The 17,756-nt window shown below is 45.6% G+C and overlaps 1 protein-coding gene across 3 annotated transcripts in view; it reads left to right on the top strand.

The window, feature by feature from the left end:
• GNG4 (G protein subunit gamma 4) overlaps positions 1-14,432 on the top strand; it is a 73,110-nt gene extending 58,678 nt beyond the window's left edge. For all 3 annotated transcript variants that reach the window (XM_078434195.1, XM_078434196.2, XM_078434194.2), the window contains one exon: positions 11,194-14,432. In XM_078434195.1, the coding sequence (XP_078290321.1) occupies positions 11,194-11,322 (129 nt within the window). In that variant the 3' untranslated portion in view covers positions 11,323-14,432. The remainder of the gene's footprint in view (positions 1-11,193) is intronic.
• Positions 14,433-17,756: the final 3,324 nt, after the last annotated feature.

The following is a 17,756-nucleotide window of genomic DNA, read 5'->3' as shown; positions in this document are numbered from 1 at the left end:
TCCTAGTCCATGGTGGATCAATTAGACAAAAGAGAGGTAATCATATATTAATAATAAAATTAATTAGGTTGATCTGGTAGATAGGTAGACAGATAGATGATAAGGTATAGGTCTTTATCCAGAAAACATTAAGAACACTTTTCTCTAAGCACCACTACATTCTAAAAAGTAAAAATGGTTCATACCACATTCTTTGACCACAGGGCCATACAGTGGTGGCCATAGTATGAAATAAATGTCAGCCTCAAGAACCTTTTCAGACTGTCTCTTGGGGCACCTGGGTGGCTCCGTAGGTTAAGTGTCCAATTTAAGCTCAGGTTGTGATCTTGTGGTTCATGAGTTTGAGCCCCACGTCAGGCTCTCTGTAGTCAGCATAGAGCCCTCTTCAGAGCCTCTGTCCCTCTCTCCCTCTGCCCCTCCCCTGCGTGTTCTCTCAAAATAAATAAACTTTTAAAAATAAATAAACAAAAATAAACTATCTCTTAGCGAAATTGATTTTGAGAATGCCATATGTAAATCCGTAAGACATATATATTTTTAACAAACACTCAAAACATAAAAGGGCATAAGACTTGAAAACAGGAAGGTAAGACAATTTGATTAAAGGAAAGTGTCCTTGTTCTTGAACAGGCAGAGTCTATATTGTAGAAATGTCTGTTCTCTGTAAATTAACATAAATTCAACACAAATCTAATCAAAATTCTATTTCTGTTTTTGGAGGAAGCAAACTGAAAACTATTCTAAAGTTCAATTAGATGAATAAATGGTGAGAGTATCCAGGAATATTTTTTTAAGCATATATGTGCAAGGAGGAACATACGTAGAATTTTCCTGCCAGGTATTAGAATTTATTTTAAAATCAGAGCACTTAAAGATTTATGATTAGATAGATCAACAGAACATAATAGGAAGTCCTAAATAGATCCAAGTGTACTGGGAATTTGGAAAAGGATCCAGATGGTATCTCAAATCAATACCACAGACTGTGTGGCTTAAACAACAGAAATTTATTTTCTCACAGTTCTGAAGGTTCAAAGTCCAAGATCAAGGTGCCAGTAGGGTTGATGTCCGGTAAGGCCTCCGTCCTTGACTTGCAGACAGCTGCCTTTGCATTGTGTCTTCACATGGCCTTCCCTCTGTGCTCAGGGGAAGAGAGAACTTTCTGGTGTCTGTTATTCTTTTAAACAGACCCAGCCCTATCAGATTAGGGACCCCCCCCCCTTATGACCTCATATAACCTTAATTAGGTCCCTGAAGAACTTATCTCCAAATAGTCGTATTAGGGTTGATGGCTTCAAAATATGAATTTCACTAGACACAATTCATTCCTTAACTTTGATCAAACATTTAAATATAACAAATATAGGGGTGCCTGGGTGGCTCTGTTGGTTGCGCGTCCAACTTTGGCTCAGGTCATGATCTTGTAGTTCGTGAGGTCGAGCCCCGCATCCAGCTCTGTGCTGACAACTCAGAGCCTGGAGCCTGCTTCAGATTCTGTGTCTTCCTCTCTCTGCCCCTTCCCTATTCATGCTCTGTCTCTGTCTCTTTCTCTCTCAAAAGTAAATAAACATTTAAAAAAATTTAAAAAAAAATAAATATAACAAAGTACTAGGAAAATAGGAGCAAATGCTTTTATAAACATCTGAGAAGGCCAAACATACCACAAAAGTGGTTCCTAAAGTAAAAATGGTTTATTTTAAGTTTATTTATTTATTTTTGAGAGAGCGAACGTCAGTGGGTGAAGGGCAGAGAGAGGGAGAGGGAGAATTCCAAGCAGTCTCTGTGCTATCGACACAGAGCCCAACGTGGGGTGCGAACCCGTGAAGCCATGAGATCACGACCATAGCCAAAACCAAGAGTTGGATGTTTAACCAACTGAGCCACCCAGGCACCCCATAAATTAGAAACTTTGACCTTATTTTTTAAAATTTGAGATGGCAAAAACCCCCCAATTCACAAAATAAGAAAAACATCTGCTACCTGAGTAATAAAGGGTTAATTTCTCTAAACCTCTCTGAAATTTCTCTGGAAAGTCAGTAAGAAAATAAAATATCCTCTGTTTCTTTCATTGTACGAACAACACCAATGGGTAGCTTAAAATAGAGAAATATAAACATGGTCAAATACAGGAAGAGACATTTACCTCCTTAAATAATACAAGAATTACGCTCGAAACAACACTGAGATCTACTCAAAAACAAACAAGCAACGCTGAGACGCAGACTGGTTTTGTTTTGTTTTGTTTTTAGTATAGTTAACACACAATATTACGTTACTTTCAGGTGTACAAAACAGTGACTCAGTTTCTCTATATGTGATGTCATTTCACACAAATGTAGCTACCATCTGTCACCACATAGTACTGTTAGAGTATCATTAACTATGTTCCCTCCCCCATGCCTTTTATTCCCTGGACTTCTTCATTCCATAACCGGAAGCCTGTATTTCCCACTCCCCTTCACCCATTTTGCCCCCCTTCCCCTCTGGTAACCCATCAGTTTGTTCCTTATATTTATAGGGCTGATTGTTTTTATTTGTTTATTCTTTTGCGTACTTAGGTTCCACATAGGAGTGAAATCTTGCGGTGTTCATCTTTTTTTAGACTGACTTAGTTCTCTTACATAATGCCCGCTAAGTCCATCCATGTTGTCACAAATGGCACGATCTCATCCTTTTATTTGGCTGAGCAATATGCCATTTGTATGTATCTATACCTATCTATACCACATCTTCCTTATCCCCTTGTCTATCGATGGACACTCGGGTTGCTTCCATATCTTGATTATTGTAAGACTGTCGATGTTTTTAATCTTTGATGAAATCCATTGTCATCCATCAGCTGTGAAGCAAAGAAGTCAGAGGCTTTCGATGGTCGAGTGGAAAGTGATACACTCTTCCAGAAGGATAGTTTGGAATATGTATCAAAATGTTCGTTGTGTCTATCTTGACCCAGTATGCTCCCTTCTAGGAATTTACCCAGAGACAATCTCGCAAATAATGATGGGAAGTAAGAATTTCATCAGAGCACTATTTACAGTGTCAACAAATTATAATTTTTGACTGTCCATCAGTAGGGACTGGTTAAGTAAGTTACATAGAGACAATGCTACACTATACTCTAATTATAAACAACGACAGACATCTGTGTGTACTGAGTGACAAATAGCATGTTACAGAACAGCATCTGAAATTGCATGTGAAGGCTGAATAGTAAGATACCTAAAACGATGTTCACCAGAGTGCTGTCACCAAGTGGCGGTTGACTTTTGCTCCCAGCTTTGAACTTTTGGGGGGTTATTTTATGAGCAAATAAGGATTATTATTGTAAAGATAATAAAGCGGTTTCAAAATTAAATTCCTTGGTAGGAATCACCCCTTCCACAGAGATGCTACCACACCCCCAGGACCCAGTTACACACTCCCTCCTCTGAATTTATTACCATTGGTTTGGTATGATGCTATGTGAAGGGGGCAGAGGGTGCCATGGGAAGTGACCACATAGTGACCGTAAATGGAAAGAGAGACCCTTTCTGTTCTTTCCGCCTAGGTCCTCTCCACCACATCATCAACGTAAGCAACTTATGTGTTGACCCAGGAGGTTGCTTTTTACTCCTGTAAATTAAATTAAACAAATGTGATTGCATGTATGCTGTTCATTTTGTATACAATCTGTATCTTCCTCCTTATTCCCTTAGGCACCAATAGGCAAATGCAAAATAGGGCCATATTTTCATGTAAACACACTGCATAAAAATTATAAATGATATTCCAAATTTAAGTGTAAATTAGGCTGTGGTTATCTTTTCTACTGGTTTCTCCCATCAGCGTGGATAATCCAGAGCTATTTAATAGAACCGAATACTAAGTAAGTGTTCAGGCTTGCTGAGACATTTCCATTGGGCAATCAGCCTTTTTGGCTCTTGCTTCACATTTGTATTTGAGCCAGAGTTTTTCCTCATAATCCTTCTAACAGGTAAGTATTCCACATGTCTTTTTTTTTTTTAAGTTTCTTTATTTTTGAGAGAGAGCGTGAGCTGGGGAGGGGCAGAAAGAGAGGGTGACACAGAATCCGAAGCAGGCTCCAGGCTCTGAGCTGTCAGCCCAGAGCCCGACGTGGGGCTCGAACTCACTGACTGCGGGATCGTGATGAGTTGAAGCCAGACTCTTAACCGACTGAGCCACCCAGGTGCCCCACGTCTTTCACATGTCTTACCCTTATTTTTTTTTTTTTTTCTAGAACTTCCTAGGAGTCATGACAGTGCTGCTGGCTTGTGAGTTCTTTTAAAAGAACAAAATGTGTTCTTTATGGTTCCATTTTTTCCCCAAGATAAAACACATACAGCTGAGTTATCCACAGCGAAAAGAAAATTCTAAAGCGAAAGCCAGTCATTGTTAAAACAGAAGATGAGCGGGGCTCAAATATCACAGTGTTCCCTGTGGAAAATGGAAAAAGAGCAAAATCGGGGAGCCCATCGTGTTCTGATAGGTCACTGACAGCTGATTCACAGGGTCCAGAGAAAGTCCAGGGAAGGGATATGATTAAGATGATAAATGATGTGAAGTTTGAAAGAATGACATTTCTAAAAGAAAATAAATATAAATGATGCCCTATGACCCAGCCAGAAGTCAAGGCAGTGCTTACCAATTTTGCTTTTCCCGTGTGCCTCATCTGAAGCCTGGTGGTGCCCCTCTGTTGCCCCACTTTCTGCTAGTTTAACAATTCAGCTGTGAGCCTTTCCTTTGCTGTCTCCTCCTCTCCCAGACACGTCCACGGATCTCCCCCGGACCGCCTTACACGGTAACTTTCTACCATCAGATTTAGAAATCAATTCAAAGAGAGGGGGGTGTGAATGAGCAGCTCTAGAATAGCCATCAGATCAAGGGAGGAAAATCTTTGACTTAAAACAAAGAGAAGAACATTAAATAGTAGAACAAGAAGGCAAAAGGTGTCTTTTGAAAAAGACAAAAGACGCTTCCTGTTGGAGAGGATTCTGGGTCGGGGCACTGTGGGTATCAAATTGCCCCAACAATTTCGGAGAAACCTCCTCATGTCTGCTTCTCAGTGCCCTCCCAGAAAGTAGCCAGATGACCAATGAAGTAAGAGCCCACTGTGCGTGTAACAGCATCCATTCTGTCACTGAGTCACAAGCCAGCAGGTAATGCTATCCCCATTTACAGGAGTGAAAACTGAGTGCCAGGGTCTTTGTCTTGCCCAGAATGACACAGCTCATTAGTGCGGAGCGCAGCTCCTTCAGAGAGGTCGTTTCTTGACTCACAACCCAGTCCTTTTTCTAGAAGAGATGCCTCTGGCTTTCTAGAATCCCGAGAGCCTAGAATCTACTTGTTACATTTGTCTTTCACCTCTGAGTAAGTCACAGAAACCTCTTCAGTGACTCACTGGTTCCCATCACCAAATAAATTACTCTTGTGGTGAACTCACAAAATGGTTGAATTATGGTTTCCTTTCTGGAAAATCGGGATATGTCAAAACTGAGAGGTAGTCGGAGTCATATAGGACGTGTACCAACCTCTTTCAAGGGGCGCCCGGGTGGCTCAGTCAGTTAGGCGTCTAACTTTGGCTCAGGTCATGATCTCACGGCTCGGGAGTTCGAGCCCCGCATCCGGCTCTGTGCTGACAGCTCAGAGCCTAGAGCCTGGAGCCTTCTTCGGATTCTGTGTCTCCCTTTCTCTCTGCCCTTCCCCTGCTCATGCTCTGTCTCTCTCTCTCCCTCTCAAAACTGAATAAACATTAAAGATTTTTAAAAATAAAATAAAACTCTCGTTCAAGCATCTTGGATTTACCTCTCAATGTACAGTCAACTTTTCATGTGGAGGAAAAAAAAAAATAGCTTTATGCTGATAATAGTAAACAGCAGCTAATCCAATATTATGAACATTGGACTTCAGAATTCAGAGAGGGCCTCTCTGTTATATTATTCATGTGTTCACACATACATCTTCTACTCCCTCTGGTATCCTCCAGGAATAACCTTACCCATCCCCAACTAGCTGCTATATCTGTGGCCTAGGACCCAGCGATAGTATTGCCTATAATGAAATGGATCAACACAAGCCACTGGAAGCCAAATACCTTAGTCAGCTCATGCTGCTATAACAAAGCACCATAGACCCAGTGGCTTAGACAAAGAAATTCATTTCTCACTGCTCTGCAAGCTGGGAAGTCCGAGATCAGGCTGCCTGCATGGTCAGGGTCTGGTGGGAGTTCTCTCCCTGGTTTATAGATGGCCACCTCCATGCTGTGACTTTACATGGCAGGTGGAGAGAGATCTCTCTCATGTCTCTTCTTATAAGGGTGCTAATCCCCTTCACAAGGGTTCAACCCTCATGACCTAATTACCTCCCAGAGGCCCCACCTCTCAATACAATTACATTGAGATTGAGGCTTCCACGTTTGGCCTGGGGTGGGGGAGGACACAGACATTCCATTCACAGCATCATAATATGGAAATTTCTTGAGTGTGTGCTTGGGAACCGGTGTGTTGATCTCAAATACTTCCCAACATTAGAAGAAAGACGAGATTCACAAGGATTCACCCTGCGGTGTCTGTTCAGACTTTAGAGGTGAGGTATAGAATGTCCCAAGGGTTCCACTAGGGAAAACAGGCACATGATTTCTTCTGTTGGGCGTGTGCACCAAGTTTGACCTTGTCAAAGATACTGTTGCTCCATGGGGGCTGCAACCTGGCTGTGCCCTCGACAATTAATCCTGCTTTGTTTCCTCGGGGTGGAGGGAGGAACAGGCAGAGCCAGTCAAAGAGGCTTGAAATTGATTCCAAGTAGTATTGTTAAATAGACCAGGACTGCTGAGAACTAGGTGTGAGGGCTCCGCTCTGGATGCAAAGGATAAATGCAGTGGGTGTCACAGGCAGAATAGTAATTATGTCATCTGTCTTGTCGAAGAATTTGACTATAGTAATTGCAACATTTTCTCCCATCATTGAAGCTTGTAATTATAGTGCAACTAACAGGATTATGTGCTAACTTGGGCTGTTTTAATCACCTCTTTTACTCTGAAATGCAATGGTAAAATTCCACAGTTGTTCCCAGGCTGCCGATTCTTTTCAACATCTGTTGTCTTATAGCAGTTCGGTACGAAGGAGGCAGAGATGCTCTGGGCATTTCATAATAGAGGACTTTAGGTAAAGCCGACGTGAGGCTTGACGAGAAAGCATAAACAGCAAGGGAGTTTTCAATTTCCAACCCAAATAAAATTTTCTCTTTGAAAGCAGATCATTTGGTTTTTTTGTTTCAAAGATGGCAGATGTTTTATGCAATTTGGCAATGGCTGCAGCCCAGACTTGATATGCGTTGAAGGAAACTTTCAGCTATAAAAATCAACCTAGGACTGATTAAGAAAACCCTCTCGCTCAACCTAATGAGCAGGTTGGGGTTAATTAATGCCTAGATATTAAGCTGTGTGTCACCTTTCACGTGTAAGGCTCATTAAGATGCTCGTTACGTATGTTTATCTTTCCAGAGATCCCATAACAAACTCAAGGGTTATCCAAATACTTTGTTTATACAGGAATAAAGGAACATTGGACACTGTGTGAAATACGGGGGCTGACGGCTGAGGTAGAAACCTCCCTTGATTCTTCCCTTGTAACATTCTCTTAGAGTGTTGTTTCAACAACACGAGGGCTTCTAGGATATTAATATTACATGGAACCGACCCAGATCCACACATCTGGTCTGAAAGTGGGCGCTTACTACTTAGCTCCAATACAGGCTACCTTCCATATTCATTCCTGTTGTACAGATGCCCAGAGAGGACTCTGCCGTCCGGAGGAGTGTAGTTATAACTCAGCAAGTGCATTTGTGATCCTAAAACAACAGCAGCAAAAGGAGGCAATCGAAGAACAGCCTGTTTTCCTGAAAGGAACATTGTGGAATAAGTGCAATATCACCTTTAGAGGTGATAGAAAAATGCCTAGATTAGATCTGCTTAAAACTAGCAAAGGCCAGACATAAACAACTTAGTTGTCAGGGTGGTGTAGACAAGGAGCTGTGTGGCAGCAGATAAAATGATAGGAGACGGGAGCACGGCCCAGCCCCATCTCTCCCTCACCCAGCTGTCCTACAAAGCCTCATGTTTTTAACTGAACTATAGCTGACGTACAATGTTAGGTCAGTTTCAGGTATGGAACGGATTCGACAATTCTATCCATTACAAAATACCACAATAAGTGTTATTATCATCTGTCACCATACAGTGTTATTAAAATATTATTTGTATTCTCTGTGCTGTACTTTTCATCCCTGTGACTAGTTTATAACTGGAAGCTGGTACCTCCAAAGTTACATGTGTGGGGCCCCTTCCCCCAATGCCTTGGACAGATAGACCGCTTAACTCTGCAGCAGCCCCCAGCGAGGCGCCCCCTTGCGGTCGCTTTCTGGAAATTCAACTATTCCCATTTGCCCAGGAAGGATGTTGACAAACATCTGAACAAGTATGATCCAGGGGAAGGAAGCTGTGATTATAATTTAGCAGGCTAGCTTCAGGCCAGCTGGATCATGTCGTTAAAAGGTAAATGGAGGCACGGTCAAGGTTTTCAAGCGTTTGTTTGGACGTACATCGATTCAAATGAGGCAGCACAAACCAAAGTGAGTAGGAGTGCTCAACCCACAGGAGCTGGGGCAAGGTTTCATAGAGAAGATGCTGAAGCAAAGCAAATAAATTATTTGGTCATGTGGGTTCCCAGATAGCTGGTCTCCAAGGAGAGTGTGCTGGCCCAGTGGAACATTCCAGTCCACTTGGCAGTTACAGTTTGATTATCAATCAGGGGGCTACTGTGGCATAAAAATTCTGTGGCCAGACAGCTTAGCTTCAAATTCTGGCTTTCTCGGGGCACCTGGCTGGCTCAGTCACTTAAGTGTCCGACTTCGGCTCAGGTCGTGATCTCAAGGTTTGGGAGTTCAAGCCCTGCGTCAGAGCCTGGAGCCTGCTTCCAATTCTGTGTCTTCCTCGCTCTCTGCCCCTCCCCCGCTCATGATCTGTGTGTCTTTCTCTCTCAAAAAATGAATAAATATTTTTAAAAATTCTGGCTTTCTCTCCAAGGGACCTTGGGCAAGTTTTTTTTAACTCTTGTGCCTCAGTTTTCTCATCTGTGAAGTGGCTTTAAGAATATTACTTAAAGGACATGAGGTTGGCTCTGTCGGTTAAGCATCTTACTCTTGATCTCAGCTCAGGTCATGATCTCACGTTCCATGAGTTCAAGCCCCGCGCTGGGCTCTGTGCTGACATCGTGGAGCCTGCTTGCGATCGTCTCCCTCTCTCTCTGCCCCTCCCCTGCTCGCGCTGTCTCTCTCAACATAGATAAACGGTTTTTTAAAAAGAAGAAGAATTTCTGGAAAAATTTGGAAGCTAGGTCAGTTTTAAAAATCTGTAGGGAATGTATGTGGCTTGTATACACTGGAGGCTCTAAAACATTTTTTCACTCATTTGTGGAATGTTTTTTAACATTCTACAGAAGATTAAGACCTTGAATGTACGGAAAGGACCTCATCTGCCTGCTGTATACTTACCCCGCCTGTAGCCCATAATAAGCACTTGCGGGCGGAACCACGTAATTTGCAGGAGGCATTAATGCACAAGCCGTTCATCTGCCCAGCACGTGACCCAGACCTTGGGTGAAATGAGCTGGGAACTTCATCTTCCTGTTAGCCAGTGTATCTCAGCCCTCTGTCGCCTCCCACTTGTCTCGTCCTTGAAAACCCCTGGGCTTGAACGAGGGGGATAGTTCAGTGCGCAGCTGCCTCGTGTCAGCAGGGCTTCAGGTAAGAGTGGAAGGAACGGAGGAGAGGGAGCATTCTGGTCAACAGCAACTCCCTGCACAGGGGAGTGGCCGCTGTGAGTTAAAATGTGTGCTTAGAACTGCTAGGAATTTACCCAAGGGACACAGGAGTGCTGACGCATAGGGGCATTTGTACCCCAATGTTTATAGCAGCACTTTCAACAATAGCCAAATGATGGAAAGAGCCTAAATGTCCATCAACTGACGAACGGATAAAGAAGATGTGGTTTATATACACAATGGAATACTACTTGGCAATGAGAAAGAATGAAATCTGGCCATTTGCAGCAACGTGGATGGAACTGAAGGGTATTACAGTAAGTGAAATAAGTCAGGCAGAGAAAGACAGATATTATATGTTTTCACTCATATGTGGATCTTGAGAAACTTAACAGAAGACCGGGGGGGGGGGGGGGGGTGTGGGTAGGGGGAAAAAAAAAGTTACAGAGAGGGAAGGAGGCAAACCATAAGAGACTCTTAAATACTGAGAACAAACTGAGGGTTGATGGGGGGTGGGAGAGAGGGGAAAGTGGGTGATGGGCATTGAGGAGGGCACCTGCGGGGATGAGCACTGGGTGTTGTATGGAAACCAACTTGACAATAAATTATATATAAAAAGATAATAAAATGAAATAAAATGGGTGCTTAGAGGAGCACCTGGGTGGCTCAGTCAGTTAAGCATCCTGCATCTTGATTTTGGCTCAGGTCGTGATCTCACGGTTCATAAGTTCGAGCCCCATGTCTGGCTCTGCACTGAATGCATGGGGCCTGCTTGGGATGCTCTTGCTCTCTGTCTCTCTGTCTCTCTCTCTACCTACCCCTCCTCCACTCGTGCTCTCCCTCCCTCTCTCTCTCTCTCAAAAATAAATAAATAAGAAAAGTGCACTTAGAGTACATAACTTATGTGTGTGATACAAAATATGCTAATAACATGTGTTCTGTTGAGGAGTATGAAGTGACTCACTATGTGGTCATGACAGGGGAATTGCAATCAAACAATTCACAATCATAATACTGAATACAATCCCACTGGCCTGCCCAGGGCCAGCACTCGGCTTTACCCGCCTAGAAATGGATTAGCAGATTAATGAGAAGCTAGCGGCCTGGGGACTCCACTCATCACGCAGTGGAGAACAGAACAGGGATGTCTGGACCTTCCCTGCTGGCTTCTCCTTCCTCTCTGGAGGTCGGTCCGCCATCCCTGGGCCACATCTCTTTCCCCAAAGGCACATTTGAAACCCGGTCTCCTCTGGGTTTGCACAGACCCCGTCTCTCCGGGTCGGGAGCGGCCTGTCCTTGGGCTGGTCCACCCGGCCGCCTCTGCACCGGACCCACGAGAGCTGGCCCCTAACCGACACCTGTGCTGTGTCCCCCGCAGGTCTCCCAGGCAGCTGCGGACCTCCTGGCCTACTGCGAAGCCCACGTACGCGAAGACCCTCTCATCATACCGGTGCCTGCGTCAGAAAACCCCTTCCGAGAGAAGAAGTTCTTTTGTACCATTCTCTGACTCCCTTCCTTATGAAGCGTCTCCTTGTGCATCGGGAAACTCCCCGGTAGAGCCCGCATGTTCTTAGCGTTAGGGGTTCCAGTCACCCCCGTCCCCGGCCTCTCTTCATCGGTTTTCTTCTCTGCGTCCAATTTCACTATTTCTTGCCCTTCTCGTGTTATTTGCGTCATCGGCAAAGAAAATCGACGTTTTTGTAACAAATAACAAATAAGTATGGGTTTAAGGGTTGCATTTCTTTCTAAACAGCCACTCCCGTATTTAAATACATCGAGCTAATACATTGTACATTCAATACTACCGTATTTATTGAATAAGATAATTTATTGAAAAGAAAAACCGTACTTGGCAATCCCCCCTTCACAAATAGTTCACTATCGAATGAGAGCAGTTTGACCAACTAGAACACATGGGTAAATGTTCCTCTCTTTTCATCCACCGGCTCTATGTTCCCTGCTTTTCCGTCCTCCTGTTAGGAAGGAAATGACCCACAGCGTCAAAGGGTTTCCCTAATATGTGTCTCACTGGGACCGTGTGGCCCGAACCCCGATGGGGACGCAGGTCCCCATTTCCCCCTGATTATCACGGGCCACTTGGGAGGTGGGCCTCCTACGAATGTCGACACTGGGTGAATATTGCAGCCAGCTCAACTGTCAATGTGCCCCAGCTGGGCCAGCCAGGGGCACCGGCTCCCCTCTCCATGGGCCCCCGCTTCCTGCTCCCCTTTTCTGGCTCCTCCTCAGTCGTTCTCACGTGGGCTGCACGGGGCCCCGCGGGGTTTCACCAGGGTGGCCCAGCACAGTGATCCGCAGGGACAGCAGCTCACTAACCCGCTGTCCGCTGATCTGAGCGTTGACACGCATTCACTTATTCCGTCCTCCGGCAACCCGTAAAACGCCACGAGGGCATGTCTGTTTTACAGAGAGGAAGACGGAGGCACGGACAGATTCTGTGCTTTCCCCAAGGCGATCGTTCGTAAGCAGGAACACCGGGGCTTGAGCCTGGCCCCGGGGCTCCCTGAACCCCCCAGCCACGCTGCCTTTCGGCTCCACCCATCTGCGGGTAAACAGGCCTGCAGAGCGCCTGTACCACGGGCTGTGCGGCACCTTCGCCGGGCCCACTCTGCAGCAACGCCTGTCCCCCCATCTTTGCCGGGAGGAGGCATGTGGGTGCACGTAGCTTACGGACGATGATAGATATGTGGATGCTCCAGCGGCAGGCCGGACGGCTCTTGGTTTTTCCGAGTCAAACTTGCAGACCCCACCTGAAACAAAAATGACAGAGGAGAATAAACCATGGGGAGAGAGAGCTCCTTGTCCAAGTTTGTGAGGTTCCTCTTGTGTAGAAACTGCCTCACTCCCTGGGGCTGACAGCAGCTGGCTGTGTGATGCGGGGCAAGCCGCTGTGTGCCCGGAAGGTTCTAACCTGCTAATCGGGGATAACGGTCATTGCTCCTCCTGCCTATCTGGGAGGGCACGGAGAGGTGCTCCACGGATGGACGCTCTGCTGTATCATTTAAATAAATTGCTAAATGCCGCAATGTAATATAGTGGCAGGAAAGCAGGACTTCAACGAGGCCCCGGTTCGGCCGGAGGAATACCGTCAAATTGCCCACAAAAAGCCAAATATAATTTCAGATCAATGAATAACTTGCCACCTTGCAAATGGCTTTAGTACATTTTTATTCTTCACTTCTCTTGCTGACAGCTGCTCTTTATTTCACTAAAGCTCGCTCACACAACTAGTGAGGTCAGAAGCTATGTGCTCAGACTGTGCGGAGTTGTATGCCGTGTGTGATGATAAGACTTCAAACCCTTCTGTGTCTCGGTTTACGACCAGGATCTCTTTATTCCGTGTTCCATGTCAACATCATTAACCTGATAAAGCAAAGCACAATTCATAAAAGCGCCTCAGAGAAACCGAGAAAGTGGGGCAGCACGGAGGCTGGCTAAATCGGGTCAGGAAGAAACTGTGCTTCTAGGCTTCCTCTGAACTTTCTCTCCTTTGTTTTTAACTTTCACTGTCTCTCCTTTCTCCCCCTCTTTGTCCTTTTCCTCCTCTCTTCCTTACCTTCCTCCGCGAGATGCTTTTTTGCCTTTGTACTCACACCTGTTCCTCCCAAACTTGCGGCAGTGTGGGTGGTTTGTCCCTTGTCCCTTCTAAAGTGTCCCTGAACTCAGTGCCATCTTCCTAAAGGCAAGGTCATGCACGTGGGCTATGAGATACACAAACATGTGAATGAGCCCTTCGCCCCGCTAGCAGTCACTGGGGAGTGAACAAAAGGGGGTGCCTCTGCAGTGGACAGTTGTCACTTTGTGATCGCAGTCCGGCCAGCGTCTGACCTCCTTTCCTATAGGGGGAGATCACCCCCTACATATAAACTTAGTGGGGCGCAGTAGAACTCCCGTTCACTGTGGATGCTGGAGGGGGGACGTCTTCCCTGTCTCTCAGGGGCACCCCCTTTCCAGCACCAGACTGGCCAGGGAGGGGCCAGTGACCTGACGCGAACTGCTAGGACTCCTTTGCCTGGACCTATAAGCTCAGAGCAAATGGCACAGCAGTGAAAAGATGCTGAGATTCGTTTTATGGGATCTGCGGTGGTCCAGCAGGGAGGCATCTAAGACAGGCAGGGATTCCGTGCCCACTGCTAACAGTGTCCAGGGATGGCAGAGTCCTGAGTAGACCATCGTCCTGCTCCATTGCTTGGTCCCACAAGCTGTCTCGCGCCCCTCCCCCCACATCCTTCTAGGTCCCCTTTCTAGCTCCTTTCTAGCCTCCAAGCTCCATCCACTAAATTTCTTATTCCTCCGTGAAATTGCCTGGGTTGGATGTACCTATCCTATGATCTAAAAACCCCGTATGTCAAGGGCAAAACCCAGCAAGCTGATCTATGCTGTTGCAAGTAGGGGACTATTAATTACTCTTTGGGGGATGGGAACCAGAAGGAGCACAAGGGGAGCTTCTGGGGATGTTCTGTTCCTTGACCTGGTTGCTGGTGACCTGGGTGTGTCCGGCGTGTGAAAATTCTTTGAGCTGTACCCTTCTGATTGTGTGCTTTTCTGTACGTATGTTACACTTCAATAAAAACTTAGTTTTTGTGGCTAGCAATCAATCCTACTGGGTTCTTTTGTTTTGTTTCATTTTTTGACACTTCGCTCAACTTTTTACTCCTCTTTAGGTAGAACATCATTAATGGAGCATTCACGAGTGTATTTGACAACATTTTGAAATTTGAAATACGTCTAATCCGCAGCTATCTGGCCAGAGAACCGGCTTTCAGCAGAATGCAGACGGTTCCTTGGCAGTAAGACTTTTCAACTGGGCTCCCGCTTCAAGGTCCCCTTCCCAGCCTCTGATTGCTTCTGAGGGTCCCCCAGCGCTGTCTCCTTTGCTCCCAGCTACCACGTGGCCAGTGTCCTTGCAGAGAGTGAACGTTGACTCCCGGGGTGATCACAGACTAGCTTCGCGCTGGGACTCCCGCTACACGAGTCAAGACATCTTCCTGTTGATTCGGAACTCCAGCCCCCACGGAACACAATGCTGAGTCCAGGAATTGTCAGCAGCCTCCTTCCGAGGAAGCCACGGGAGGGGCGCAGACCAAGGTCGAAGGAATTTTGTTCTGGTGACTCTTCAAATTCGAGATGAAAATAATAATAATGGCAATAACTAACATTTTGACCTGGAAAGAATAGGGACCGTGGAGATAGCTCAGACTATTTATTCACACTCCCATTTCCTTCAGCTCCTCAGGATGCTGGGTAGATGCCAGATCACGGGTATCTTTCATGGAGGACCAGAACGAGGCTCCCTACCCTGGCCCGGGAGCTTCATCCCCTGGGGGCCATGCCGCTCGGCCCTCCCCGGGTTGCACAGCCAGTAGTGGGCCATAAACTAGGCGTGTGCCCAGGTTCAGTGTTTCTGGAGATAAGTGTGGATGAGCCAGTGTCAACCCCCACGGGTCAGAACCCAACATCCCATCCGGGTTCTGATAAAACCCTTACACCTGATTCTGTTTTAGCTGTAAGTCACTAGTACTAACTTGTAAAATTTTCAAGCCCGTGTATGGTAATTAACCACACACCGATGTTACTCTAACTGCTTACCTTCAAATTCGCATCTGAAGGAGTGGCCTCTATCAGCCCAGCCTGCCTTGGCCTCTGCTAACTCCCCAGAGTGGCTTTCACACCTCACTCCCCCTCCAAACCCTGTGCTCATCCACACTGGCCATTATTCAAGCCTACCTCACCAACCCTGATCCCTGCTGCCACAGGGCCTTTGCACCTGCTGCTAACTCTGCCTCGTACACCCTTCACTCCTCCCTTTGCCAGGTCTACTTACTTTTTAGATCTCAGCTTGAACATCAGTGAGGGTTCAAGCTTTCCTGACCCCTCAGACCAAGTCAACGGTGTTTATAGGTTCTTACTGCGCCGTGGAGCTCTCCATACGGTGCTTTTTTTTTTTTTTTTTTTACATTTGTATATGTGATCACTCTGCCCATCTGCTTCCCCAGCTACACTGTAAACTCCATGAGGGCAGGGCATTTATTCACAGGAAGCCCCAGCACCTACCATATCCGCTGACACATGAGAGGCACTCCATAAGCATTATCTACATAAATGCATGCAAGTCCCTGCTAGTCGTTTCTCGACACCAAGCGCTTCTCTTTCAGGGTTCTCCAGAAGCTGCTAACTCCTGAAAGAACCCTCCGAAGACCCCGTGAACCAGAACCCAAGGGAGGGAGGGAGGAAAGCCGTTATTTGTTGAGTGTTTACATCTGCCAGGCACCAAGCCAAGGAGTTCACTTTTTAATCCTCTCAACCACGGTGTTGTGAGATTTACTGCCCTTATTCTGTACATGTATATTCCTCATATGTATTTGAGGAAGCTTAGTTCAAATGAAGGAACTTGCCCAAAGTCAGACAAGTTCTAAGGGGCTGAATTTGATCCCAGTCAGTGCCCCTGACTTAACGCCTCCGTACTTCTGCCTGGAGTCAAACCAAAAGCCTCAGAGACAAGTCTCCAGCTCCCCCATCCCACATTAGAAAAGATACATAAAAGTTTGGGACACTTGGGGTGGTTGAGTCGGTTAAGCATCCAACTCTCGGTTGCGGCTCAGGTCACGATCTCACAGTTTCATGAGTTTGAGCCCCCCATCGGGCTCCATGCTGACAATGCGGAGCCTGCTTGGGATTCTCTCTCCCTCCCTCTCTCTCTCTCTGCCTCTCCCGCACTTGTGCTGTGTCTCTCTCAAAATAAAAAATAAAATTAAAGCTACTAGGAAACCATGAAGCATACTCTTGACTTTATGGAATGGTCACGCTTTCTGGCTGTTTAAAAACCATACAGCACCTGCATGCTGAAAAGGCACCCTCCCCCTGCACAGCTAAAGCGGGTTCCATCGTGGTAATTAAGGTCAGGGTAGGGTGCTGCTGGGTCAGCAAAGAAAGAAGGCTTGAGGAGGAAGGAAACATTGTTTCGTGAACCACGAAGGTCACGTTGGTCGACTTAGTTCACTCCTAATGCCCATTGTTTGGAGTAGGGGGTATTTAAGTGTTTCAGTGAGAAAAGCAACCTATTATTAACCATGGCCAGGTGCGTGTACAAGTATTCATTGTCTGACTTTTCTTTCCAAATTATTTGGTAAAATTCTTATCGTTGACTTGGAGCTTTTACATTTTTTATTATACTTTCTTTTTTGCTTTTAAGTTAGACTTCATTCAACTCAACAATAAGCCAATCCTTAGGGCAGAATAAAAGAAACCGTTGTCCCTGATGACGTCAGTGCTTTGCAGCTGACGCTGCTCTTAATACTACCTGTTTTCTGATCAAGTAACTTGCTTCATCTGAGCCCTTTCTGGTCTCTGACACTGGAAGTACGGATCCACAACGGCACATCTTGCCTTGGTGAAAATGACATAGGAACGAGACAGTGCAAGAAGAAATGAGGGGCCCGCTTGGTAGACAAGTAATGATCAAGCCAGGAGTTATTTTAGGAGATTAAAAAAAAAAAAAAAAAAAAAGCAAAACAAAACAAAAACAGAGTACTGAAGAACCTGACTCTGGAGTCAGAGGGACTCGGGTTCAAATCCTGGCTCTGTCACTTACTAGCCCTGCCGTTGCTCTGAGCTCTCATTCCCTCTAGTGAACTGAAGATAACACCACTCGTGAGCGTTCAGTGAGATAGCATGACTAGTTAGCATTGTCTGGAATGCAATACATGCTCAACAAATAGGGGACTAAACTATATTTACCCTGTTCACAATTATTGTGGAAACAAGACCGACAGAGACTCGGAATTTACAATAAGACTGTCATTTACAATAATGCTTTGAAAGAAAGAGAAGGTAAAAACTTATCAGCCTGTAACTGGGCATCCATTACATTCCAAAACCTTAACACATCAAAATTATAAGTTTTTTTTTTAAGTTTATTTATTT

Source organism: Panthera onca, chromosome D2 (assembly GCF_046562875.1).
Source record: "Panthera onca isolate mPanOnc1 chromosome D2, mPanOnc1 haplotype 2, whole genome shotgun sequence".
NCBI lineage: Eukaryota > Metazoa > Chordata > Mammalia > Carnivora > Felidae > Panthera > Panthera onca.
Note: the sequence above shows the minus strand (reverse complement) of the source record. Positions and strands in the feature narration are given on the sequence as shown.